This window comes from Camelina sativa, chromosome 2 (genome assembly GCF_000633955.1).
Source record: "Camelina sativa cultivar DH55 chromosome 2, Cs, whole genome shotgun sequence".
Lineage (NCBI taxonomy): Eukaryota > Viridiplantae > Streptophyta > Magnoliopsida > Brassicales > Brassicaceae > Camelina > Camelina sativa.
In genome coordinates, this window is record NC_025686.1 from 21,507,283 (window position 1) to 21,533,489 (window position 26,207).

The window sequence follows — 26,207 nt, forward strand, 5'->3', positions numbered from 1 at the left end:
CAAATGTCATTAACATTTGGTATGGTTTCACTAATCTCACTCCTCTCGTCGGAGCGTTCATCGCAGACACTTACGTCGGCCGCTTCAAGACCATCGCTTTCGCCTCATTCGCCAGTCTACTCGTACGTATAAGATTTATCCCTTTAATTGATTGAACTTTAATCTAATGTGTGTCTACAGATGCACATTTACGTACGTAGTAATACTAACTTTATTGGCTCATAAATACATCAAATATGCAACTACTCGCGGCCTAGTGGTGCCAGCATGGGTCAGTGCTTAGCGTCTACTGTTCGAATAGTTGCGTCCAACCAAAAAAAAACATAACAACTCTAATTAGAAGATATGAGGATCATAATCTATTAATAATTATTAGAATAACAACTTCAGTCTAATCCCATTGTTTGCCTTTTTCAATATTAACTAATAAGTATCAAATTCAACTTCAAATTATATAATCACAATACTAACGAAGAGTCGGTTTCAAAATGAATGATGACTAATTATAATAACATTGACAACATGCAGGGACTAATAACAATTACACTCACAGCATCGTTTCCTCAACTCCATCCAGCATCATGCAACAGCAAGGACCCACTCAGTTGCGCCGGTCCGAACAAGCTCCAGTTCGGAGTTTTGGTATTGGGTCTCTGTTTCCTCTCCATAGGGAGTGGAGGGATACGACCTTGTAGCATCCCTTTTGGGGTTGATCAGTTTGACCAACGAACTGAGGAAGGGGTTAAAGGAGTGGCCAGTTTCTTCAACTGGTATTACATGACTTTTACTCTAGCACTGCTAATTACAAAGACCGTAGTTGTGTATATCCAGGACCAATTCAGTTGGATTATCGGATTTAGTATCCCTACCGGACTCATGGCTCTTGCGGTGGTTATGTTTTTTGCCGGGATGAAACGTTATATCTACGTTAAACCTGAAGGGAGTATATTCTCTGGGATTGCTCAAGTTGTCGTGGCAGCTCGTAAGAAGCGAAAGCTGAAAGTTCCGGCAGAAGATGACGGCACTGTGACCTACTACGACCCATCCATCAAATCTAGCGTGTTATCCAAGTTACCCCGCAGTAACCAATTCAGGTACTTTATAATATGTATTTTTTTTTCCACTTATTTAATTCAAAGAGCCGTTTTTGTTACTTGAGACGACACTGACTAAATGATTTGTTTTCAAATTAGGTTTCTTGACAAAGCGACCGTGATATCAGAAGGCGACCTAACACCAGAGGGAGCTCCGGCAGACAAGTGGCGGTTATGTAGCGTCCAAGAAGTGGAAGAAGTGAAATGTTTGATCCGAATCGTTCCTGTTTGGTCGGCCGGAATAATCTCACTCGCGGCCATGACAACAGAAGCCACTTTCACTGTCTCTCAAGCTTTGAAAATGGATCGACACTTAGGTCCTAATTTCGAGATTCCGGCTGGTTCACTCTCTGTCATATCTCTACTCACAATCTGCGTCATTCTTCCCTTTTACGACCGTGTTTTTGTCCCGTTCATGAGGCGAATCACCGGCCATAAATCCGGAATCACACTCCTCCAACGTATAGGGACAGGTATCGTTTTCGCGATCTTTTCTATGATCGTTGCGGGTATCGTGGAGCGCATGAGACGCAGACGCTCCATCAGTGCTGGAGATCCAACAGGTATAACTCCAATGTCAGTGTTTTGGCTCTCTCCGCAGCTTATTCTGATGGGACTATGCGAAGCTTTTAATGCCATCGGACAACTAGAGTTCTTCAACAGTCAGTTCCCGGAGCACATGAGAAGCATTGCTAACTCTCTCTTCTTTTTATCCTTTGCTGGTTCGAGCTACCTTAGTAGTGTTCTGGTGACAATCGTTCATAAGTTCTCCGGAGGGCATGATCGTCCGGATTGGCTGAACAAGAATCTCAACGCGGGGAAATTGGATTACTTCTACTATCTGATTGCGGTTTTGGGTGTGTTTAATCTGGTTTATTTCTGGTATTGTGCTCGTGGATACCGGTACAAGGTCGGTTTACCGATTGGAGATTTTGAGGAGGACAAGCGTTCCGATGATGTTGAGATGACTTCGACAAAACCGATAATGAAGGAACAATAAGAAGATCGATGATCGATGTTGTTTGCAATGATTACTATGACAATGTATCAACTAGATTATATAAGTTGTAATAAAATTCTACGTTTACGCTCATCATGCTTCTTAAAATGGTTTTTGATCAGTTCGATTGATTCTTCCTAACTCATGAATAATCTTTTCCTCTTCGTTTAACAGTAGAACTTCATCATCTTCATGATTTTACACATTTCTAGCGATAAACGTACGTAAACCGATATATGAAAAAATTGACACCTTTCTAGATGATCACATACAAGGTGCCTTCCTAAAAGTAAGCAAGTTTAAAAATCTGTACAAAACTTTAATATAAAAAGTAATTCGTGGTAACTATAAGTTATAATTAAGTTTTTATGCTTTTTTTATTCTCTCAATAAAGAAAACGCACTTTGTTGTCGTCTGATAGAATCAAATGAAAGATCCAGTTTAAACAAAATGAAAAAAAAAAAAAAATCAAACACCAAAAACACTTAACACGCCTCACCTCTCACTTGATCATGAAGCCAAGAAGCCAAGAATTATCCATGACAACTTCCACTTTAGGCACCAGAAAGATCACTAAAGCCTCAATCGACCAGAGGATACAATGCAAAGAGATGGTAGATTTCAGTCTTATCTCACATTTGGAAGGCCTTCTTGACTTCATCATCAAGTGTAGGGGTTAGGCGTTTGGTGTTTGGGCTTTTTTGTTTTTCATTTTGTTTAAACTCGACCTTTCATTTGATTCTATGAGATGGAAAAAAAAATGTTAAACAAAACTTAAAAAAAAAAAATGAAAATCAGGTAATCTCATTACATTTATATGGAAGGATACAGTTTTCAAATGGCAAATAAATAACAAATAAATCTTTTGACTGAAATTATTATCTAATGGCAAATAAATAATAACTAAACCTACTGACTAAAATTATTATCTAACCAAATAAACTATAAAGATATTTTGTGTTATGAAAATCTCATTAAATAATATGGAAAATTTTGAATACATAGATATATATATATACATATACATGTAAGTCTATATAAATTGTACACACAAGACCACCACAAATCATTCTCTTTAAATATTAATATATTACAAAGACAAAAGGTATATCAATTATAAAGATTTATAATTGTTTTTAGTGAAATAGATATATGTTCCTCTTATACTATTTTTTTTTTTTAATTATGGAAACCTTTTGACTAAAATTATTCTCTAATGGCAAATAAATAATAATTATACCTTTTGACTAAAATTATAATCTAACCAAATAAACTACAAAGATAATTTTGTGTTATGGAATTCTCATTAAAAAAATTTATTTTTGGTCAACATCTCATTTAATAATATGGAAGATTTAGAATACATAGATGGATATATATATATATATATATAAATGTACACAACAAATTATTCTCATTAAATATTAATATATACTACAAAGACAAAGGTATATCAATTACAAATATTTATAATTGTTTTTAGTAAAGTAGATACCTAGATATATGTTCCTCTTATGCTATATTTATTTTTAACAATAATTTTGAATTTATTTTTAATAGGTTTTGCTTTTTAGTGAGACTTAAAGATATATTCTAAGAGGTATAATTATATCTTTTCAAATGGCAAATAAATAAGAAATAAACCTTTTGACTGAAATTATTATCTAATGGCAAATAAATAATAACTAAACCTGTTGACTAAAATTATTATCTAACCAAATAAACTATAAAGATATTTTGTGTTATGAAAATCTCATTAAATAATATTGAAAATTTTGAATACATAGATGGATATATTTACATATACATATACATGTAAGTCTATAAAAATGTACACACAAGACCACCACAAATCATTCTCTTTAAATTAATATATCACAAAGACAAAAGGTATATCAATTATAAAGATTTATAATTGGTTTTAGTGAAATAGATACCTAGATATATGTTCCTCTTATACTAAATTTATTTTTTAACAATAACTTTAAATTTACTTTTTAATAGGTTTTGCTGTCTAGTGAGACTTAAAGATATATTGTAAGAAAAGAGCTATTGAATCTTCCACAAAAAAATAGCTAATACCAAAATGTTTTCATCCCACCGGTTACTTTCGCTGATGGTGTTTGCTCTTCTCATCATCATTCCTATGATTACTGGTAACAAATTTATTTTTCACATATATATATTTTTTTTTACAAAATTTGTTCTTAAAATAATCTTCAAAATTTGAGAATCTTTTATTGGTTGAAACTAAATCACCAAAAGCAAAAACCAAATGTGTTAATGTTGACAATTTAAAATATTATAAATTGGCCACAAAAAAAAAATTGTTGATAAATTTTTTTATGAACTATATAGGACAAGTAGTTAACTACGTTGATCTGGACCGTTGTAAGTTGGGATGTAAAAGCACACCAGAGTGCAATCAACAATGTAAGCTTAAAGGCGGAGGGCGTTGTCAACGATATCCTAGCTATATACATCAGGGTCTTGATGATTATTGTTGCTGCAATATTTCTTCTAATTCTCCCATCTCTAGTCCGATCATGAATGATTGATCTCGTATTTTATGTGTACTCTCGATCGATTGTAAGAATTAAAAAACATATAAATTCTAATATAGTAATTGACATTATCTCATCAAATTATTAATAACAAGAATCTATACGATAGAAAATCCTCAATAAAGTATCAAAACTAAATATTTAACAAGAAACATAAAAAACACTATAAAATTCAAGAGTACCCAAAATAAGTACATGAGTTTTCAGGTAGAGGTGTGAGATAGAATCCCTATATATTAATGGGAAAATGACACCCACACCCACTTTCTCCTAAAGTATTGACACTTACACCCACTTTCTACTATCCCTATACTTTTCTTATGTCAAATTACAACTTACACCCTCTAACTAAACTAACTTTCTCTTTCGACTTTTTTTTTTTTCCTTCTCATCTCTCTCTCTAACTTTTCTCTTTCTTTTCTAATATTTTTTTTCTTTAACATTTATTTTTCATTTTCATTACTAAATTTTAAGTTTAGTAAATTTAGTTGGTGATAAACATACTAAATTTTAAGTTTAGTAACTTTAGTTGTTGACAAACAAAAAAAAGTTAACCTTATACCCTAAATATTAAATCCTAACACCACATAGACACTAAATCCATATAAGCCCAAAAACGTAAACCTTATACCCTAAATCTTAAATCCTAAACCCTAAACCATACACCTTGAACCCTAAATCCTAAACCATGAATTAAAAATATAGACACATCATCCACATACCTAAACCTAAACTTTTAACCTTAACCCCTAAATCCTACACCTTGAACCTTAGACAATACAACTTGAACTCAAAACATAGACATTGAATCTATATACCATCTAAAGTCTAAACCCTAAACTATGGTGATGTTTGAACATGCAACAAACTTGTCAATAAATTTCATCTTGATTGCTTGTCCACGTGGTCAGAGTTTGGTGGATAGGCTTAGAGATTAATAATGACCATGTTTGTTGTGTAGTATGCTTCTAGTGACACTTCTAAGTTCTAATATCTCTAATTCTAGCTTAAAAATAGTACAAAAACATTTGGCTAAAAGACATCTAAGTGGCTAAACTATAGTGATGTTTGAACATGCAACAAACTTGTCAATAAATTTCATCTGGATTGCTTGTCCACGTGGTCAGAATTTGGTGGATAGGCTTTGAGATTAATAATGACCATGTTTATTGTGTAGTATGCTTCTAGTGACACTTCTAAGTTCTAATATACCTACTTCTAGCTGAAAAATAGTACAAAAACATTTAGCTAAAAGAAATCTATGTGGCTAATTTATCTTGGACAAATTTCTGCTCATGTAAAGAATGAGCAAGATATTATAAGATAAGTATCCATAACTACTAATCCACATGATTGATATTCAATGTTCTAAATAAATCAATGTTGTTAATTTTTATTTTGTTTATTAACCACTTATGAGTGTATATGTTTCTGGACCAACACAAAATATGAAGCAAGGAGCTCATGGTGTCTATGGATTTAATTGTGTGGATGTTGTATGATGATTCTTTGGTCTGTCTACATTGGTATCCACAAAAAAATATCCACATGATCACATCCATAGCCACCATTCAACTGCTATTCTTCAGCTTAATGTCTAGATATGCTTTGTAAATCCATGGAGACCTATCCACAGTTTTTCTATCCACTAAACTTTGTTTTTTTTTTTAAAGTGAATAGTTTTGGTTTTAGGTTCAAGGGTTTATGTTCTAGGATTTAAAATTTAGAATTAAAGGGTTTTGTACTTATTTGGTCTATGTTGTGTTATGGATAATATGCTATGGATAAAGATCTAACCAAATTTATGTATGTATATTTTGTATGAATAAACACAAGTAACTATCTATTAACAATACTGCAATTGATTATCCACTTATAATTGAACAAATGTTCAACGACTGATGGATACTGTATAATCTAAAAATTCATAAAAAATATAGCAATATGTATCTTAAAATGTAGAAAATATATAATCATAACATATTTTATATAAATAAATAGAAAATTTGTTTTATGATAACAAATAAATATATTTTACTTTGTTAAAGTGTTAACAACAAAGAGAAAAAGAGAGAAAATAAGGAGAGAAAGAGGAGATGGGCAAAAATGTAAAAGGAAAGTGGACACATAAGCAAAAAACTTGGGAAAGTATACCATGAGTGGAAAGTGGGTTTTTGTGACACAACTCACATCCAAAGTGGGTTTTCATGACATTTTCCCTATATTAATAGAGAAGCATTTATGCTGATGTATCGTCGCCAGAGAGCTCGAATAACATTTTAGTAAATAACCCTCATATATACTAATTACATTTATGCCATTATAGATTAAAATCAAAATTCATTACATAAATTAAAACTATGTGTAGCCATTTAATTTGAATCTATATTATTCTATTTTAAGAAACAACAAACTATTTTTTAAGTTGATGATTATTCATATTTATTAAATAAAGTTCATTCAAATTTTGCCACCACGTTAAAATTCATAGATTTCACGGTGAAATATATTTTTATACAAAATAATCGCAAATTTGAATATATTTTGTTTTATTTGATGATTTACTCATAATAATTTTGCTCATAATAATTTTATTTGATGATTTATCCGCATTATGTACGGGTTGTTACCTAGTGAGATATATATACATGACACAGTTTGACTTAAAGTTGAAGCTACTCTCTTTTCTATTTTTCGAAACTGTCTTCAAATTTAAGCTAATTGCTTTTGGTTTTGTTAATAAGGTTGACGCAAACTCGCAAAGGGCATCTAACTAAGGCCAATCATTTAAAATTAAACTACACGAGCCAATCATTTAAAATTGCAGAAGAGACTTCACAATCTTAAATGGCAATCTAATAATTATACTTTTTGACTAAAATTATAATCTAACCAAATAAACTATAAAGATAATTTTTTTGTTATGGAATTCTCATTAAATAAATTTATTTTTGGTCAACATCTCATTAAATAATATGGAAGATTTGGAATACATAGATGGATATATATATATATATATATATATATGGAATTCTCATTAAATAAATTTATTTTTGGTCAACATCTCATTAAATAATATGGAAGATTTAGAATACATAGATGGATATATATATATATATATATATATATGGAATTCTCATTAAATAAATTTATTTTTGGTCAACATCTCATTAAATAATATGGAAGATTTAGAATACATAGATGGATATATATATATATATATATATATATGGAATTCTCATTAAATAAATTTATTTTTGGTCAACATCTCATTAAATAATATGGAAGATTTAGAATACATAGATGGATATATATATATATATATATATATATGGAATTCTCATTAAATAAATTTATTTTTGGTCAACATCTCATTAAATAATATGGAAGATTTAGAATACATAGATGGATATATATATATATATATATATATATGGAATTCTCATTAAATAAATTTATTTTTGGTCAACATCTCATTAAATAATATGGAAGATTTAGAATACATAGATGGATATATATATATATATATATATATATGGAATTCTCATTAAATAAATTTATTTTTGGTCAACATCTCATTAAATAATATGGAAGATTTAGAATACATAGATGGATATATATATATATATATATATATATGGAATTCTCATTAAATAAATTTATTTTTGGTCAACATCTCATTAAATAATATGGAAGATTTAGAATACATAGATGGATATATATATATATATATATATATATGGAATTCTCATTAAATAAATTTATTTTTGGTCAACATCTCATTAAATAATATGGAAGATTTAGAATACATAGATGGATATATGTTTTTAGTAAGACCTAGATATATGTTCCTCTTATCCCCTATATTTATTTTTAACAATAATTTTAAATTTATTTTTAATAGGTTTTGCTTTTTAGGGAGATATATATTCTAAGAAAAGAGCTATTGAATCTTCCAGAAAAATTTAGCTAACGGAAACCAAAATGTTTTCATCTCATCGGTTACTTTCGCTGATGGTGTTTGCTCTCATCATCATTCCTATGATTACTGGTAACACATTTTCATATATATATTTTTTTTTATTTTACAAAATTTGTTTTTAAAATAATCTTCAAAACTTGAGAATCTTTTATTGGTTGAGACTAAATCACCAAAAGCAAAACCAAATATGTTATTGTTTACAATTTAAAATATTATAAATTGGCTCTTAAAAAAAAATTGTTGATGAATTTGTTTATGAACTATATAGGAGAAGTAGTTAATTACGCTGATCCGGCCCGATGTAAGTTGGGATGTAAAAGCATACCAGAGTGCCATCAACAATGTAGACTTAAAGGCGGAGGGCGTTGTGAAGAATTTATTGACTATCTACACAATTCTACCGCAATTTATTGTTGTTGCGATCTTGCTTTTAATCATCTCATGAATAATTGATCTCTTATTTTATGTGCACTCTCTACCGATTATAAGAATTAAACACATCTAAATTTTAATATAATAATTGACACTATCTCATCAAATTGTTAATAAGAAGAATCTATCGTATACAATATAAAGAATAATCGTCATAGAATTGTTTAAGAACTGCTTTGCTATAGCAATGTAAAAATGTTTATTTTTCTTTGAGTATATTTAACATTAAAAAAGTATCCAAACCAAACATATATTTAACAAGAAACAAAAAGAAAAAACTGTAAAATTTAAGAGTTTCCATGCATGAAAGAAAAGATCACATCACTCAACCACATTCAAATGTGCGTTTTCAAAATACTACAATGATTTTGTCAAATCTGTCACGAAAACTTATATGTATGAAGTTATAAAGATGAAAAGAAGAAAAATCTTCCTCTGTTGGAATTAACAATCCATGGCGTCACTAACACTTGGAAACACGTCATTTTGGACTATACGACGCACATCATCACACACACGTGGCATCATAGTCATAACTCCGTTGATGAGACATCAGAAGTCATAACTGATGAGGATAACCTTCATCTATATGGTTTAAATCTAAAATTCTAAAGTTTTAATTTTAATGTAAAAGGAACCCTCTCTCTCTAAAGAAAACAATGTTGAGAAATTGTCTGAACCCAAAATCGATCTCCAAGCCTAATATAAAATCATGTATTTACTCTTTTTATCTTAAGGTATATTCTGATCCTACGTTTTCATGAATTAACTATACTACTATACATATAGATTATATTTTGGAGGTGTTTTCTTTATATGTATACGTAGAGAGGAAGTGCGAGTGGAGGGAGGGAAGAAGGAAGAGCTCCTTCGACGGCGGAGGAGTTCACAAGGCAAGGTGTTGCTAGCCAAACAGTGGAGAAGGCTTACGACGGAGCTGCGGCGGCAGTAAACGTCTCCGGTGATTCTGATGAGGCGAAGATGAAGAAGGTGAGAAAGGCGTTTCAAGAGAAGAAAGACAATTACAAGAAGGGAAATGATGATGATGATAACGATGGTTTGCCTATCAATACGGCTAAGGGAATATAAAACCTTTTTTTTTTTTTGGTTTTAATGTGAAAAAGCATATACTCGTTAATATCGTATATTAGATAATTAGACTATTAACATATGCATGTATATATGTGTAATATTGTAGTGTAATCTGTAACGTGTATATAGAAGAATGTTGATGCATGTATATATGTGTAATATTGTAGTGTAATCTGTAACGTGTATATAGAAGAATGTTGCGTTTCTTTTTATTTTTGTTGTTGACAGTATCTGCATAGACTGCATGTGTAGCTAAATTTTACTTTGATCAATTTATTAATAGTCCATCAATTAGTATACTATTGAACTTTGATCAACCCCAAATACTTAAGCAATCGAACTTTATTGTTGTATCATACAAATAAATTATGTTAATTTTGCAAGAAAGAAAAAAAGAGTATTTTTATTTTTCTTTGCTGCAATCTTATTTGTTTGTATACTAATTTTTAATTTGTAACAAAGTAATATATTTTAAAGTCTAAAGATTACTTAAATGTTAAATTAACACTAGATTATGACTCGCGGTGCGGTACCCCGCGGTGGTAAGTTTAAATTTTTTTTTTTGTTAAATGTAATATTTTAATACTAATTTTGCTATTATATTCTTTTGTTAATTTTAATGATTTAGTATATAAATTGTGGTATACCGTACAATAATTTTTATTTACTACAATTTTAATTAAATTAGTTTGATTCAACATATTTTATATTGGTGTTGTTAAAATATTAAAATAAGAATTTAACCCGTATTAAAATATGATAGTTTATTTTTTAGTATTATCAATTCAATCATGTAATGTCATATAATCCATCATGTAATATAATTCGTTTGCGTAATTTTGAAAATATAATATGTTTAAATATTTATAATTTTAAACTTTTTATTAAGTTTAGATATATCATTTATAAATTATAAACTTCTTAAAATTTGATAATTTACTATATACAGTAAATTTACTATATATGTATGTTGAACACATACTTTTTATATTAATTGAGTAATACATGTTTGTTTTAAAAAAATTCAAATCACAAAATATGCAGAAAAATTACACTTTTTTATTAACTTTATGTATTATATGATGATTCATCACATTTAAATTTTAAAATCAAAAAGAGATGATAGGAGAATATTTTTTTTAATCTGAAATAAATCTTCTAAATATATATATTAATTATAAAACATTATATATATGGATATTTAAAATATTTTAAATTGTGTTTGATTATAAGGATAGTAGAAAAAGTTAACTAAATTTGTTTGGATATGAATATAAGCATTAAATAGCATTCAATGTAAAAACTTTCTCAAAATATTTTTGAACAAAAATTGCTGCAAAAATATTAGTATAAACAAGTGATAAATCTTGCTAAACAGTTAATAATCATATAAACATTTGTATATGTCACTAATGGGCCAAATAAAGCCCAAATTAAGAAGCGGTATCAGAAAAAGTAAACGCTGTCGTTTAGCCATTGTTATGCCAAAAAAGCCTAAAAACCCTTTGGCCAAAAACGCGAAATCTCAAAGATTTTTCCGAAGCTCTGTTCGCCGTCTTCTGAGTGTTACTCCTCGGACGATCTCTTTCACCGGACTTGTCGCTCCAAAGGTACTCGAGAAACCCTTCATTTCGATTTCAAATTCCCAATTCTCTGATTGCCTCATTTTATATATCTCGCGTTATGCAACTCCTGAAAATGATCGATCTGATTAGGTTTCTTCAATTCGTATTGATTCAGTATCTGTATCCTTGTTTTTTTGATTCCAGGATTCATCTTAGTAATCGCGTGTTTTATGTGTTTATAGTGATTGGTTTTGATCTGCATCCTCAAGACTAGAGTTATGATTTTGCTAATGTGTCTTTGAAGTTTTCTTTTGCTGTAATGTTTGTGTTTGTGATTATGAGTTTTGCTATGGTTTTTACAGAGTGATTAAGGAGAGAACAAAAGGATGAGTGGGTTTAGAGCTTTTAAAGCACAAGTGCCCGTTGAATGGAGCCAGAGCTTATACATTACTCTAGTGAGAGGTCTCCCTGGAACTAGGAAGCTTCACAGGCGAACTCTTGAAGCTATGGGACTTCGTAGATGCCATCGTACTGTTTTGCACTCAAACACTTCATCCATTAGGGGAATGATTAACCAGGTTCTCTTTTTGTTTCTATTGGTTTTATCAATTCTCATTTGTCATGTTCCTCTTGTATGGATAAAAATGTTTGATTTTTCTATGCAGGTGAAGAGGATGGTTGTTGTTGAAACAGAAGAGATGTACAATGCTCGTAAAGAAGCAGAAGCCAAGCACAAAGCTTTGCGCCCGCCTCTTGTTGTCAGTCATTCCAGCCCTGCAGCAGATTCATCCAGCATGTCTTGAGAGTACTTTTTACAAGAATTGGTGAGTTCTGCTACGATCACTTGGATGATTTTGTAGGGCGCCTTTAAAGTTTAAGATCTCGGTTTAGATGTCCAGAAGGAAGTCATAAAAGAAACTAGCCCTAGACGATTGATAAGAAATATTGGTATCATCAGTGTATTTGGTGCCTCTTTATGTTTTTGTATACACTGGATCTTTGTGTATGTCTTGCTCTCGTTTTCTGCTATATCAAATCTATTGGTTTGGTTATATTTTGTGGCCAGTGTTTCAAGATTTGGAAGTTTGGTTAGTAAAAATGGTGATTAGATAGGTGTGAACAAAATAGGTTTTTGCAGTCTCGATGAACGAGTTTCTTGTTTCGTTGAAAGTTACCTTTCAATTAGATTAATGAAAGTATTGAGAGAAAGATAGATGCTGAAAATATTCATATAATATAATATATTTGTTACAAATAAAACAACTGTAATGTAATGTATCAAGAACCAAAATTTGAAATACATATCCTTTTCTACACTCTGCAAACTATTAAAAGAAATAAAGAAAACCTTTGTTATGTACTATACAAACTAGAAATCCAAGTTTCATCATCATCAATCATTCATCCTTGAAGAAAATCTGTAGGTGTGAGCCAAAACATCTGACAATTCCAAGATCTTGGCTTGTATATCTCTATGTTTTTCTTACTTTCCCATTCAAAAACGCTCAGATTCTGAGGCCCTGATCCTCCTCTACTTGGATCATCGCCATCAATGAAATAAACTGAGTTGTCTTCGATATATCCTCTGTATCCGTTTTCACCTGCTGAAATCGCTATACATCTACCTTGAGTGCTCACAAACAAAGCTCTTCCTCTCAAGCTTATCACCTTTGTCCATTCGTTAGTCTTGGAACTGAATTCGTAAATCTCGAAATAGGTTGTGAAATCACAATCGTCGTTAAGCTCTAGCTTCTTAAGAACCACCCACAGTCCGTTGTAACCCAACTCTGCAAAGTATTTCCTGCAAGTGTCGTACCGAAACGGAGAGGCGCTGCAAAAAGGAATAGCTTTTGGATTTGGATTGTTAGGACTAAGCTCACAATGATATATCTCTCCGAACCTATCGATAGCGAAGAACAGGCCGTTGCAGAACACAATGTCATCGACAGAAGAGGTAACAGATTCCAAATCTGTCCACTGTTTGTCTCCGCGTCTGCAGAACGCTAGCTTCCTATCATTGTTGTAGATTACAAGCACAGCCCAATCAGCTTCTAATGAACTTGTTGAAGAGACTGCTTTCTTTACAAAGTGCTTAAGAGCTTCAGAGTCTGGAAAGGTTGCTTGGGATTGAAGCAACTGCTGAACATCCACGAAAGATATCAAAGGTGGCAGAGAAGTAACGCTGTTGGTAAATGGCTTTCTTAAATGAACCTCAAACGGGTAAGAAGCAGTGACCGTCAACAAAAACCCTTGAGTGCCGCCACAAACCCATGTTTGTCTATTCTCTGAGAATCCCAAATATCCCGGAGACAAAACCCCAAACTGGTCGGAGAATAAAATATCTTCATCGGAAGAGACATGGGAAACAAAGAGAAAAGAATCAAACTTGCGACTGTATACGGCAGAAGAAGAATCTCTCCAAGTAGAACAGACGGTGGCACAGGTTTGAAAGTCTCTGGCATAGTTTAATACAGCGTCTAGAAGCTCCGGTAAAAACTCCGACCACGACAAAGAAGATACAGCCATGATTATATTAGGGTACGGAGAAAAAAAAACCGGAGCTTGCCAAATAACGAAACAGAAGCGTTTCTTATATACTCGTTAGAAGCGTGGAAACCACGCAAACGTGGGGAGCAAGCTTGACCAACACCTTTGTCGGCGACTTGCGTTTAGTTTAGGTCAAACCGCCACAAAAAAATCCATAAACAAGCCCATTAATATTTTAAGATCCAATAAGTTCCATGATTCACATAAGACATTGACCGATAAAGAAAGTTTCTTGTCAAAGTGAAACAAAGCCTGCCACATTTAATCTAAAGCCGATTCAGGAAACCCATTAATATCACACAATCTTATGGAAAACCATAAAAGACCACTAAAACGAGAATAGATTCAGGCCAGTTGCACCACCGCCTGTCTGATGAAGCATTGCATCAATCTCATCTCCATCTTCCATATCAAGCTGTAACATCAGAAAACCCTCGGTTAAGGAAACTATACAATCCTGGAAAAAAAACGGAAAATGGTAAAAGGGGTACAGAGAGTGAGTGATTTGACCTCATCTGGAGTCTGCTCTGCACGAAGACGACGCCCATCAAACAAGAAAGCAATTGAGTTGAAATCAACAGATTGACGGTCACAATAAGCGTTCATGAGCTTTTTGAGCTGAGTGCTTCTCTTGATCCTAAAGAAGACTTCATTACCATCCTAAGTATCACAAGATAAAACATCAATGATTAGTTACTTCAATAAGAGTATCTAAATAATTCTTAACTAACCAAGAACCAACAACCAAAAGGGCCTAACAATGATACTCAAATAAAAGTAACAAAGATCACAACAGCACAACTTCCATATCAACAACAATAGTCATAATTTGCTAAGCTTTAGACACAACACAACAACAACTACTAACTCGTAGATAATCACTATGTCTCTCTCAGACACACCACACACATACATACAAGTCTTGCTACAATGATGACAAAAACACAATTCATAATTCTCAAATAAGTTTTGTTTGCTTCAAAATTTCAATTTTTTAAGCCAATTAAAAGTCACGCTTACACTTTAATCACTACCTATACAAACAGAACATACACAAGCTTACCCTGGGGATAACGCAGACAAACCCAAAACCCTAGAATTGAAAGCAATCAGAAGCTACAAAAACCCTAATCACACACAGAACTTATGAACAAGACAAACGAATCGTCACAATAATGCAAGAAACAGAAAGCGAGAGAGAGAGAGAGAACACAAAAACCTGTCCCTTGACTTTGAGATTGATGTGAGCTCCTTGGTCGGGCTTCTTGTCTTCTTCCGGAGTAGCAGACATCTTACCTCTTTATAGAATTATAAGGTTCGGCGATGGAAACAAAAAATAAACTCCGATCTACGATATAGACGGAAGCCCTAAAGAGAGATTCGCGGGATTGTAGAATTGAGGGTTAGAGAAAGAGAAAGAGACTTCGGCAGAGAATAAAAAGACTGAAACCACTCGAGACTTTGGTCGCATCGGATTCTTGTTGTGTTTATCCTACGGTTCATAATTACTGATCCTCTATCATCCGACGGCTAGAAGAGAGCGTAGAATCATTTACTTGAAAACTCTGTCGTTTTTAGATTCCCAGCATTCAGAATGGGCTTATGGGCTCGTTACTTATTGGTAAACTTTGAACCCATTTGTGTGAAGAAATCTAACTTTTTTTTTTGTGCAAAACCAAATTTCATTAACCAACTAAACCGGAATCGGTACAGGGTTCTTAAAAACGAAATTGAATCCCAAAAAAAACAAAAGTGTGTGACTTCATCAACTCTTAGGGGATGTATTCAATTTGACATTTTAAGTGATTTGTGTGAAATTTACAAATCCTATATTATTCAATCATGTATTTAAAAAAATCTATTAAAATCCACTGTTATTGAACTGATGATTTAAAAATCTACTTTAAAATCCACTGTTATTCAAAATAGTTTGTGGATTTGGATTTTAATGATTTTTGAGATTTTGGAGGATTTAGGTGGGATTTGTTTAGTTAAAAATATAGAAATCCAAATCTTATGGTTTTATGTGGGATTTGAAAGAATTTTACAATAAATCATACCAGCTTCCCTAAAATCTTTCAAAATTCCAAATTTTCTAAATCCCATCAAATCTTCCAAAATCATGGTTTCAATACACCCCCCTTAGATTTTCTTCTCTTTAAGGATTATTGTGCAACGGGTTAGAGAAATCAATGAAACAACTACTTTTTACTAGAAACGTCTAAGCTTTGGGATATAAGAAAAGTTTAAGCTGTTGAATACATAGTCCAGAAGCTCCAAACGTAAATACAACAACCATGCCATGATAAAAGAAGAATAGGAATAAATACCGCCATTATTGAGGTTCAGATCGATAACAACGGTCTTAGCTTATAAAATAAGAAGAAAACGTTCTTATGAAGCCAAATACCATATACTTAGTAAAACTTGCTTTTGGTATAAAGGGCTATAAGCTACTTCTTAAGTCTTCCATAACGAACGCATTAATATTATAGGATCCAATAAATTCCATGACATACATAGACAAATTGACCAATAGGAGTAGGGTAAGTAGTTTCCTCAAAATATTATAGAGCTTGCCAAATTGTTACTATAGCCGATCATGATCGAAAACCATATAAGACCACTGACGTTGATCTGCTCGTAGACCACCACTCATCGTTCGGCAAGCGTCGATCTCATCTCCATCTTCCATATCAAGCTGCAAAATTGGAGATTCTTGGCTTATGAAATGATAAAATGTTTGAAAAGACATATAAATTGTAAAAGGGAATGGATAAAAGAGAGTAATTTGCCTCATGTGGAGTGTCCTCACGACGGATACGAGCCCCATCAAAAATGAAAGCGAATGCGTCCAGTTTCAAACCTCGGCGGTCACAGTAAGCATACATGAGCTTTTTCAGCCGAGTGCTTTTCTTGATTTTAAATAAGACTTCATCTCCATCCTGTGAGTATCACCACCAATCAAGAAAAAGAAATACGATTAACGATTCCTACTACTTCAAATTATGATCACAGTTTGCATGTCTAGTATCACCAACAACAAAACAAGAAATACAAAATACAAAGCAAGGAGAAAGAGAAGAGAGTTACAAAAACCTGGCTCTTGACTTTAAGAATGATTTGAGGTTCTTGGTCTCCGGGCTTCTTGTCTTCTTCTTGAGAACTAGACATCTTTCTTTTATCAGATTCTTCGTCCGGAGGAAGGCCTTAAGGGAGAGAGAATGAGGGGTTGAGGACTTTTGAGAAAGAGTCTCGAGAGAGAATAAATAAAATGACTGGAAGGAAAACATGATCCTGGTCGTATCGGATTCCTGTGGTGTTTATCGAACGGTTCATAATCACTGGTCGCTTATCATCCGAAGGCTAGGAGAGCATAGAATCCGTACTTTAAAAATTGTGTTGTTTTAATCAACTAATCAAGCATTCGTAATGGGCTGATTTTAGATCAAATAAGCTCAGATGTTGTGGGCTAGTTAGTCTATTTTATGTCAATTTTTTATACATATACTGTAAATGTTTTATGTACCACTATAATAATCTAATAATGTAAAAAGTAACAGATTTCAAACTATAAAATTAATAATTAACACAGTAGAAAATTTTAGAAACCCTTATCAAAATTCAAACATAATTTATGATATTATATAAAACGAATATTTTGACGAATGCTGTCAGAAAAAGAAATAAATAAAATTCGACGAAGTTTAGGATAGCTGATCTCTTCATTAAAATTTATATTCTTTGTATTGATTGATGCTCTAATGCATGCATGTTTATTAGTTAATTTTAAATAAGTATGTGTATACGTCGTAGTGTGTGAATGGGTTGATCTATATGTTTCGTGACGACTATTATTATTTCGGCCCGACATTATAATATATTTATCAGTTGTACATTAGGATATTATGATATTAGGATTTGATCCTAGCGTAAAGAACTAAAGATCAATGAGAAGGCATAAACATTCCTATCTAAATCTCAACTTGGTTGGACAGCATTCAAGCGACCTACCTCATTGAATTCTTTCTCTTGGTTGATAAGAAACTAATAATGAATGATGTTGCATACATACAAATACATTAGTTTACGTTCATATTTAGAATAGGGTCATACTAGTTACAAACTATGTCAATCTGAAGGCGACACCTCTCTCTGGATAATTAATGTTTTTCACTTTTTATGGACTTGTCATTGTGTTTCATTTTCAATTCCTTGTACCGACTTAAGGAATTAAGAGCCTATACGAAACATACCGTGCGATGTCGACGAAATCCCATAAATATAATATAATGTAAAGTTACTAATTATATTGTTATCCCTATTGTCATGTATATGTAAACCGGCATGCAGTGATTATAATATCACCTCCATAGAAGCAAGTTGATACAAACACAATAAACATATCTAATCATAAATTATTAAAAATACTATATTGCCATCTGAAGTCTAATCTTGGATTCATTATATAGGTCCCAATCACCGAAGGTAAAATGTCTATATTTGAGATTGTAGTAGTTACCCATTTGTATTGAGTTTTTTGTCCAGAAATATAGTTATCAATTTTTATTTTTAATTAGAAGGAGATATTAATAGATAGCAATAGAGTTCCATTTGTGTAGGACAACTAAAAACTCTATACAAATATTGTATTTTTGTCCATGGACGGAAACCTAATATTTGGACCATTGAGATTATAGTATAGCAAAACTAGTTGAGGTGTTTGCTTAGCTAACCTTCCAAGTTTCATTTTTTTGCTCTCCACACCATCTAAACGCGTTCATTTAGGCACTAGCCCAAGTTGCAAAGTCAAAATATTAGTTACAACCAACTTGTAAATAAAACCTATGTGTCTATCAATTACTATATCTAGTGCTTGGATAAATAATTGATCAAGACATATCTGAAATACCCTTGTCAATATAAACAAGCAAAAGAAAAGAAAGAAAGAAAAGGACAGAATATTTGGGAATTCATTAAAATGATTGGAGTTTATATGGAAAAGAGACGTTGGAGACAGAGAGAGAACTCTAACGTTCAAATTTGTGGGAGATAGAGATAGAACAAGGAATGGCACATGGCCCCATTTTTTATTTTAGACTCTTCATATTCTATTTAATTATAGAACTATAACTTACTATTTCCGACCAAGTAATGCATCACATCACCGTATGTAATTATCACTCTTCCGACCAGTTTTTGCTTAATTGTACTATAGTTTCTTCTAACTTTAACGGATATGTTAGCTGTTTTCAACGAGTGATTAATACCATCAAATAAATACTACTAGTAGTAGTAATTGTTGATTTGGCTCAGTGCCCAATAACTAGGGAACATATATTGACTGGCCTGGGTATAGCCGTATAGTTTTAACGTCTGTAGTGGCTTTTATTTACGCTGCATACGTATACTAATATACATGGCTCTCTCTCTCTTTTTTTAATCCTACTAAACACGCCTATTATAGGATTTGTTGTAACTCTTTAAAAAACGTAAACAAAGTCCCCCACAAAAAAAGCTGCAGTAAAATCAACAGGAATTAAAAAAAAAGAAAACATTAATTTGTTAAGTTTTGGCACGTACCCACCATCTCTGACAACATTTCGTACAGTCTCCAATCACTACACGAATGAAACGGTCATATTTAACAATTACTATTATAAAAAAAAATGATGATATAAACTCTTTTTTTGTTGTTGTTCGCCTACAAAAATAATTATTACTTTAACACGTCATCCGGTAAACGAGTTGAAAATATTTACATCACAGATAAAACGTTCAGTTGCAAAAAAAAAAAAAGTCATCGCCAATATCTAAAGTAGGTCCCAGCCATTACCTCCACCTCCCTCGTCTCCCTTCTTCTTCGTCCCTCTCCTCTCCTCTATATAAACAACAATCTCTAGCTCCCTCCTTCACCGGAATACAAAACTTTTCTATCTCTCTCTCTCACACTGCAACAATGGCAGCGTTGGTTCTATCTCTCCTAATTCTCTCCTCTTTCTCAGCCATTTACGCAGGTTCATTACTCATTTCATCATCCATCTCTTTACGAGTTTGTTCTATTTCAAGTGTTTGATTCTCATGTCTTTGTTTTTTTTTTTGTTTCTTTAACAGATTCTGGAATGATCGGAGTAAACTACGGCCGTATCGCAGACAATCTCTCAGCACCGGAGAAAGTAGTCCAGCTTCTAAAATCTCAAGGAATCAACCGCGTCAAGCTCTACGACACCGAAGCAACCGTACTAACCGCACTCGCCAACTCCGGTATCAAAGTCGTCGTCTCTCTCCCCAACGAAAACCTCGCTTCCGCCGCCGCGGATCAGAAATACACCGACGACTGGGTTCAGCAAAACATCAAGAAATACATCCCGGCCACCGATATCGAAGCGATCGCCGTCGGTAACGAAGTGTTCGTCGATCCTAGGAACACCACCAAGTACCTCGTCCCAGCTATGACCAACGTTCAAAGCTCTCTCGTCAAATTCAACCTCGACAAATCAATTAAAATCTCGTCGCCGATTGCTTTGAGCGCGTTGGCGAGTTCGTACCCACCGTCATCCGGTTCTTTCAAACCGGAATTAATCGAACCGGTGATTAAACCGATGCTGGATCTGCTCCGCAAAACGTCGTCGCATCTCATGGTGAATGCTTATCCCTTCTTCGCTTACGCAGCTAACGCCGATAAGATCTCGTTGGACTACGCTTTGTTCAAAGAAAACGCCGGGAATGTTGATTCCGGTAACGGATTGAAGTACAACAGTCTCTTAGACGCTCAGATCGACGCCGTTTTCGCAGCTATGTCCGCCGTTGGATTTAACGACGTTAAGCTTGTGGTGACGGAGACTGGCTGGCCTTCTGCCGGAGACGAGAACGAGATCGGCGCTGGTTCGGCTAACGCGGCGGCGTATAACGGCGGTTTGGTGAAAAGAGTGTTGACGGGTAACGGAACGCCGTTAAAACCTAAGGAGCCGCTCAACGTTTACCTGTTCGCTCTGTTTAACGAGAATCAGAAAACGGGTCCGACGTCGGAGAGGAACTACGGGTTGTTTTACCCGAACGAGAACAAAGTGTACGACGTTTCGCTTTCCTCCGGTGGTAAGTCAACGCCGGTTGAAGATAACAAAGAGAAGGCTACGCCGGTGGTGCCGTCGTCGCAGGTGGGACAGACGTGGTGTGTGGCGAACGGGAAAACGACAAAGGAGAAGCTTCAGGAAGGTCTCGACTACGCTTGTGGCGAAGGACGTGCTGATTGCGGTCCGATTCAACCGGGTGCCACGTGTTACGATCCTGAATCGTTAGAGGCGCACGCTTCGTACGCGTTCAACAGTTACTATCAGAAGAACGCACGTGGTGTTGGCACGTGTGATTTTAAAGGTGCAGCGTACGTCGTCTCGCAACCTCCTAGTACGTACTCTATCACTTTCTCTCTAATTTTGTCATTTTACTTAATTGTTTTCACTTACCGAAATTAATTAATTAATTGTGTTTTTTGTTTGTGTTAATTTGTAGAGTATGGGAAATGCGAGTTTCCAACAGGGCATTGAAGTGGATTTGAAGAAAACAATTGATCGTGCGGATTTACTTAGTAGCATTTTTACGTTTTTTATTTAATACATTTGTTTTGTCATTCGAGTATTTATATGCGTAGAATTATGTATATTTGGTTGGTTTCGTCGTAAAATATAGTCTCAGTTTTTGTTTTTAATTTCTTCCTATTTGCGTACTACACATCTAATCAAATCTCATACATAAAAGCCCATACATTGCCATTTTAAATTTAAAACGTTAGAAGAATAAGAGAATCACTAAATAATCTAACACTCGAATAAGTTCCGTCGGATGTCTATCCTTCATCTTACGGTTATAGGCTTATAGCGACCTCTAAAACCATTTTTACTGGGGAATACTCTTTGGAGTACTCTCATAATTGGGCCCCAAAATCCCAATTAAAAACCCATTTCCGAGAAAAAAATGAGAGTATTGCTGCTTTGGGAAGCAATTGAGCATCCCTCAGAGTAACGCGACGTGACATGTTTTGGTTCGTTGGAGAAAAATAAAATTTTTTTTTTGCCAATTTCTTTTTTTGTCTTCGCGATCCTCTCTTTCTTTCTTCTTCCCGATTCTCTTTCTTTTCTCTCTTGAATCCTTTGATTTTTACGACTTAAACTCGATATTTTGGGAGCTTCCATTGGTTCGATTATCCGATTCAGCACTGGTGTTTTCGTTTCTGGGTAATTTGTTCCTTTCTCTTTTCCCCTAAATTTGAGTTTCTGGGTCACTTTTTAGTTTGAGCTTGAATTGTGTGTCTGTGTGGTCGTATTAATACTTTTTATACCTGATTTGAATCGATGTAGCTGTTGTAGTTTGATCTGATTTCTTTGAATTTTATTGTATTTGAGTAGGTACTCTGCATCGTTCGTGTCTAAGGAAGAGATTCCAGCTGACCAGTATGCTTTGTGTTTAAGAGGTAATCATTCACAAATTTATAATCTTTCACTTTCTGTTTCTCGTGGTTTAAGATGTTAGAGGGGATTTGATGCATATGTGTTTAAGTTTAGGATTAGCTTCCTTCACATCTGGGCAACTTTTATGTTTCAGAGGAGTTTTGTGCATAATTAAAACTCTTTCTGTTACCTTGTCATTGTGATCGGTTTAGGTTTAGACGGAATTTTCACCTTTTACGACTCAATAAAGGCTAGAGAGGTATGTTCGAGATTGGTCTCTCCCAAGTCTCTAATTGTAGCCGTTCTATAGAATGTATATGTAATTGACAGTTGTGTGTTCCTTTTCTCGTGTGTAGGATCGTTCAGTCATCTATAAACGAGCTCTCGTCACCCAAAAGCTGGAGCCAAAGCTTCAAAAGAAACAATAGAGATGTGGCGAGAAAACTTTCTCGGATTCCCTAGGTAAGTAATATTTAAGTGTTTCTGTGAATAATATTGGATTATGTTTCATCACTAAAAGATACTCTGATTTGCAGCCTAATCATGGCTGCACAAGACCAAGATCCTTGGAGCTTAGTTAAAGATGTATTGCCACTGCTCTCATATTCTGCCCCCTTTGCAATATATCATCAGTATATCAGAAGATCAAATCCCTTACTAACTGCTCTCTAACCGATTGTTTAAAGGGTTATGAAGAAGCAAGTTTCTGTTTCACATTGTTGGTGTTTACTTGAGCTGAAGAATCAAGTTATTGTTTCACATTGTTGACGTTTGATGGGTTGCTGTTAAATTGGTAATTATATAATGGTTACTTGTTTTGATTCTTGTTTCCTGCATCTTTCAGTTCTAATAAGCAGAACAGCTATGGCTTTTCATTTCCACCAACATCATCAGCAGCAGCACCACTGACCTCATCATCATTATCAACACCAAACCCTGTCCTCCTAAACCTTCTACGTCTCCGAGCCTAACAACGAGTATATCCAGAGTTGTGACATCGTCGCATTCAATAAGACCTAGAGACTTTAAACCCTCTCCTTACCAAAACATATTTGATTTCCAGGTTTTGTTTTCGTTTGTATGGTTTGCTGAAGATGTTTTTTTTCTAGTTGCAAGACCTCTTTCATATTACAATAACACTAAATTATAAAAGCCTTTTTATTCGTATGCCTTGTTATTGAGAAATTCTCTGATACTTTGAAAAATTATTGCTCCCATCTTCTTCTATATTCTTTTCTCTAATCTCTCTTTGATGCTCTGTTTTTTGCTTGCAACAAACAAAAAGTTTTAATTGGTCATTTGGATTAAAGCTTCTTCTCCTTGAGGATTCAAGCTTGTAAAATATGTTTGTAAAATATGTTTAATATTCCAAAGCTTTATGTAATATAAAAAAATTTAATAATTGATTTTTCATATTAGATTAATAAAGTTTGATAATTAGAGGGGGTTATTGGTTCTATGATTTAATGGATTTAGAAATTCAGACAAAAATCATGTGTTATTCAATCATTGATTTTAAAATACTTATCAAAATGATGTGTTATTGGTTCTATGATTTACAAATACTTGTTAAAATCCCATGTTATTCATTTAATGATTTGTTTTTGGATTTCAAAATCCACATTATGTTTTAAATGAATTTGTATGGATTTGAAAGTGTAAAATAGAAGGATTCAAATCCAAGGATAAAACATGTTATTTCAAAATCCATGTGTTTTGATTTCTAGAATTTACAATTCTATATGGATTTAGAAATCACCCATCCAATAACACCCCCTTAATAAACATAAATTAAAAAATAATTATTTAAATGATTGAGTAACTTTCTTTGGATTCTCTAATGGAGGGATGATTTTGCTAAGGTTCTCTTAAGATTGCTTTGATTAATTTAGTATTATTTATAAGATTAATTTATATGTGAGTACCTTAGGAGGATTGCTCCACTAATGATGCTCTAAATACAATGTTTAAAGCTGTATGGCTAGATGATATATATTCTATTTACTTTTTTTAAGTTTTTAACTGCGTTTGGTTTTAACTCTCTATATAAATTATCAAACCGATAAAATTTGTCAGCTGATTTAACGATTTCTATAATTAAATGACTGTGTTTCGGTTACAGTTTGTTAACCAGACTGGTGTTTCTTCTGCTCCGGTTCATTTTTCAACACAATTCTGATTCAATTACCGGGTCTTGATGACCGGGTTTCGGTATTTAATATGACTTCAACATCATCGGACTTAGTACAGTCTTCATTGATTCAATCTATCATTTTAATACAGTATGTTGTATGTCTACTGATTCGATCTTTATTCAATTTCGATTTTGTGATTTATGGTTAGAATTAAAACGGCTTATTTTGTTCTCCTTGTCTAAAAATATATTACCAAAACTGGTTTTTGTGATTGAAATCGTAATAAATGAGTATTGTTTCTGTATATAGCTAGATTAAGTGGCTTTAAAGTCAATTTTGTTTGGAAACTAAAATTTCTTATTTCTAGAAGTAAATTTTCTTTTGATATAATGCTAATATAATATTCTAAAACTTTACAAATTACCAATGACATTTGTGAAAATCATTGACTAAATAAAGAGATTTACGGAAAATGTATTTCAAAAATTAATTAGTAATTTTAATCCGTAATTAATTAGAGAGATAAAGTGATTTTTAAAAAAACTAATAATTATTTATAATATTTTCTTTAAAATATTTAAACTACATTTTTAACTTTAGTAAAAAATAAAAAATTTGCCTTTAAACCATTGACATGGAAAAGTAATTTTTTACAGAAAATATTATTTTTATAAGTAGTCCTACTTTAATAGCATATATGTTTAGAGAGAAAAAATCTTTTACGTAGTTGAAATCCTTTTGTTTTTTCATTATGTATGTTAAGTTCATGGTGAGTGAACTTATACGAGTTATAAGGCTTCTTGATGGATGTGACACATCTCTATTCGGCTTAGTATTTGATCGATAATTACAAGATCATTGAAAATAAAAATAGTTAACAAGATGTCGAATGATATAAAGCATTACTGCTATGATCTATCACACGAGAATGGGATGGATTATGTGATGAATAACAGTATACCGAGAGAAGTGTAGATAGACCATTCATAAGGTGTTCTATGAATGAACCAAATTTGTACCATAACACATCTACTTGCGTTTACATCAAATGTTACAAAACTAGTTTTTGCATGGATAAAGCGCTTGAAATTCTCAAGATACCCACCTAGTTGGTGATGATTTAGCTATTTTTCAACTGAAGTATGGCTTAGATTAAAGAGAGGTAAAATCAATACTTAAGTTTCTAGTATTTGTTGGTTGTTATTTTATACAATAGCTCAAATATTTTTTTTAGATTTGTAGATAGCTATTTTCTTTATACAATAGCTAAGTATTTGTTTTTTTTTTTTTGCAGATGTACCGTGGAGCAACCGGCCCCAATTCTCGATTAGTGAGTTTGCATGCTGTCTCCA

General features: G+C 33.0%; 7 protein-coding genes and 2 long non-coding RNA genes across 9 annotated transcripts in view; 6 read left to right on the plus strand and 3 right to left on the minus strand.

Moving 5' to 3' along the window:
• The window catches only part of LOC104755213 (protein NRT1/ PTR FAMILY 2.13-like), a 4,464-nt gene extending 2,370 nt beyond the window's left edge, over positions 1-2,094 (plus strand). The window contains exons 3-4 of the mRNA XM_010477562.2: positions 529-1,094; positions 1,194-2,094. Of these exons, the coding sequence (XP_010475864.1) occupies positions 529-1,094; positions 1,194-2,094 (1,467 nt within the window). The remainder of the gene's footprint in view (positions 1-528; positions 1,095-1,193) is intronic.
• LOC104731455 lies at positions 3,945-4,719 on the plus strand. Its single transcript, XR_758614.1, has 3 exons — positions 3,945-3,984; positions 4,099-4,250; positions 4,453-4,719. It is a non-coding gene; the product is annotated as an uncharacterized LOC104731455 (long non-coding RNA).
• On the plus strand, positions 8,558-9,111 carry LOC104731462. The gene is made up of 2 exons (XR_758615.2): positions 8,558-8,709; positions 8,909-9,111. It is a non-coding gene; the product is annotated as an uncharacterized LOC104731462 (long non-coding RNA).
• LOC104731468 lies at positions 9,699-10,376 on the plus strand. Its single transcript, XM_010450848.2, has 2 exons — positions 9,699-9,809; positions 9,901-10,376. The coding sequence occupies exons 1-2, from the start codon at positions 9,732-9,734 to the stop codon at positions 10,159-10,161; spliced, it is 339 nt and encodes a 112-aa protein (XP_010449150.1). The 5' UTR covers positions 9,699-9,731; the 3' UTR covers positions 10,162-10,376.
• On the plus strand, positions 11,648-12,787 carry LOC104731477 (50S ribosomal protein L30-like). The gene is made up of 3 exons (XM_010450860.2): positions 11,648-11,774; positions 12,092-12,307; positions 12,395-12,787. Exons 2-3 carry the CDS (start codon positions 12,116-12,118, stop codon positions 12,530-12,532), a joined length of 330 nt encoding a protein of 109 aa, XP_010449162.1. The 5' UTR covers positions 11,648-11,774; positions 12,092-12,115; the 3' UTR covers positions 12,533-12,787.
• Positions 12,943-14,346, minus strand: LOC104731488 (putative F-box protein At5g55150). The gene has a single exon (XM_010450872.1). The coding sequence runs from the start codon at positions 14,253-14,255 to the stop codon at positions 13,131-13,133; it is 1,125 nt and encodes a 374-aa protein (XP_010449174.1). The 5' UTR covers positions 14,256-14,346; the 3' UTR covers positions 12,943-13,130.
• LOC104731494 (small ubiquitin-related modifier 2) lies at positions 14,428-15,724 on the minus strand. The gene is made up of 3 exons (XM_010450885.1): positions 15,496-15,724; positions 14,787-14,936; positions 14,428-14,691 (listed from the first exon to the last, which is right to left on the minus strand). Exons 1-3 carry the CDS (start codon positions 15,565-15,567, stop codon positions 14,605-14,607), a joined length of 309 nt encoding a protein of 102 aa, XP_010449187.1. The 5' UTR covers positions 15,568-15,724; the 3' UTR covers positions 14,428-14,604.
• LOC104731501 (small ubiquitin-related modifier 3-like) lies at positions 16,708-17,729 on the minus strand. The gene is made up of 3 exons (XM_010450899.2): positions 17,376-17,729; positions 17,072-17,221; positions 16,708-16,977 (listed from the first exon to the last, which is right to left on the minus strand). Exons 1-3 carry the CDS (start codon positions 17,448-17,450, stop codon positions 16,867-16,869), a joined length of 336 nt encoding a protein of 111 aa, XP_010449201.1. The 5' UTR covers positions 17,451-17,729; the 3' UTR covers positions 16,708-16,866.
• Positions 20,169-22,030, plus strand: LOC104731508 (glucan endo-1,3-beta-glucosidase 3-like). The gene is made up of 3 exons (XM_010450909.2): positions 20,169-20,293; positions 20,391-21,680; positions 21,786-22,030. Exons 1-3 carry the CDS (start codon positions 20,236-20,238, stop codon positions 21,818-21,820), a joined length of 1,383 nt encoding a protein of 460 aa, XP_010449211.1. The 5' UTR covers positions 20,169-20,235; the 3' UTR covers positions 21,821-22,030.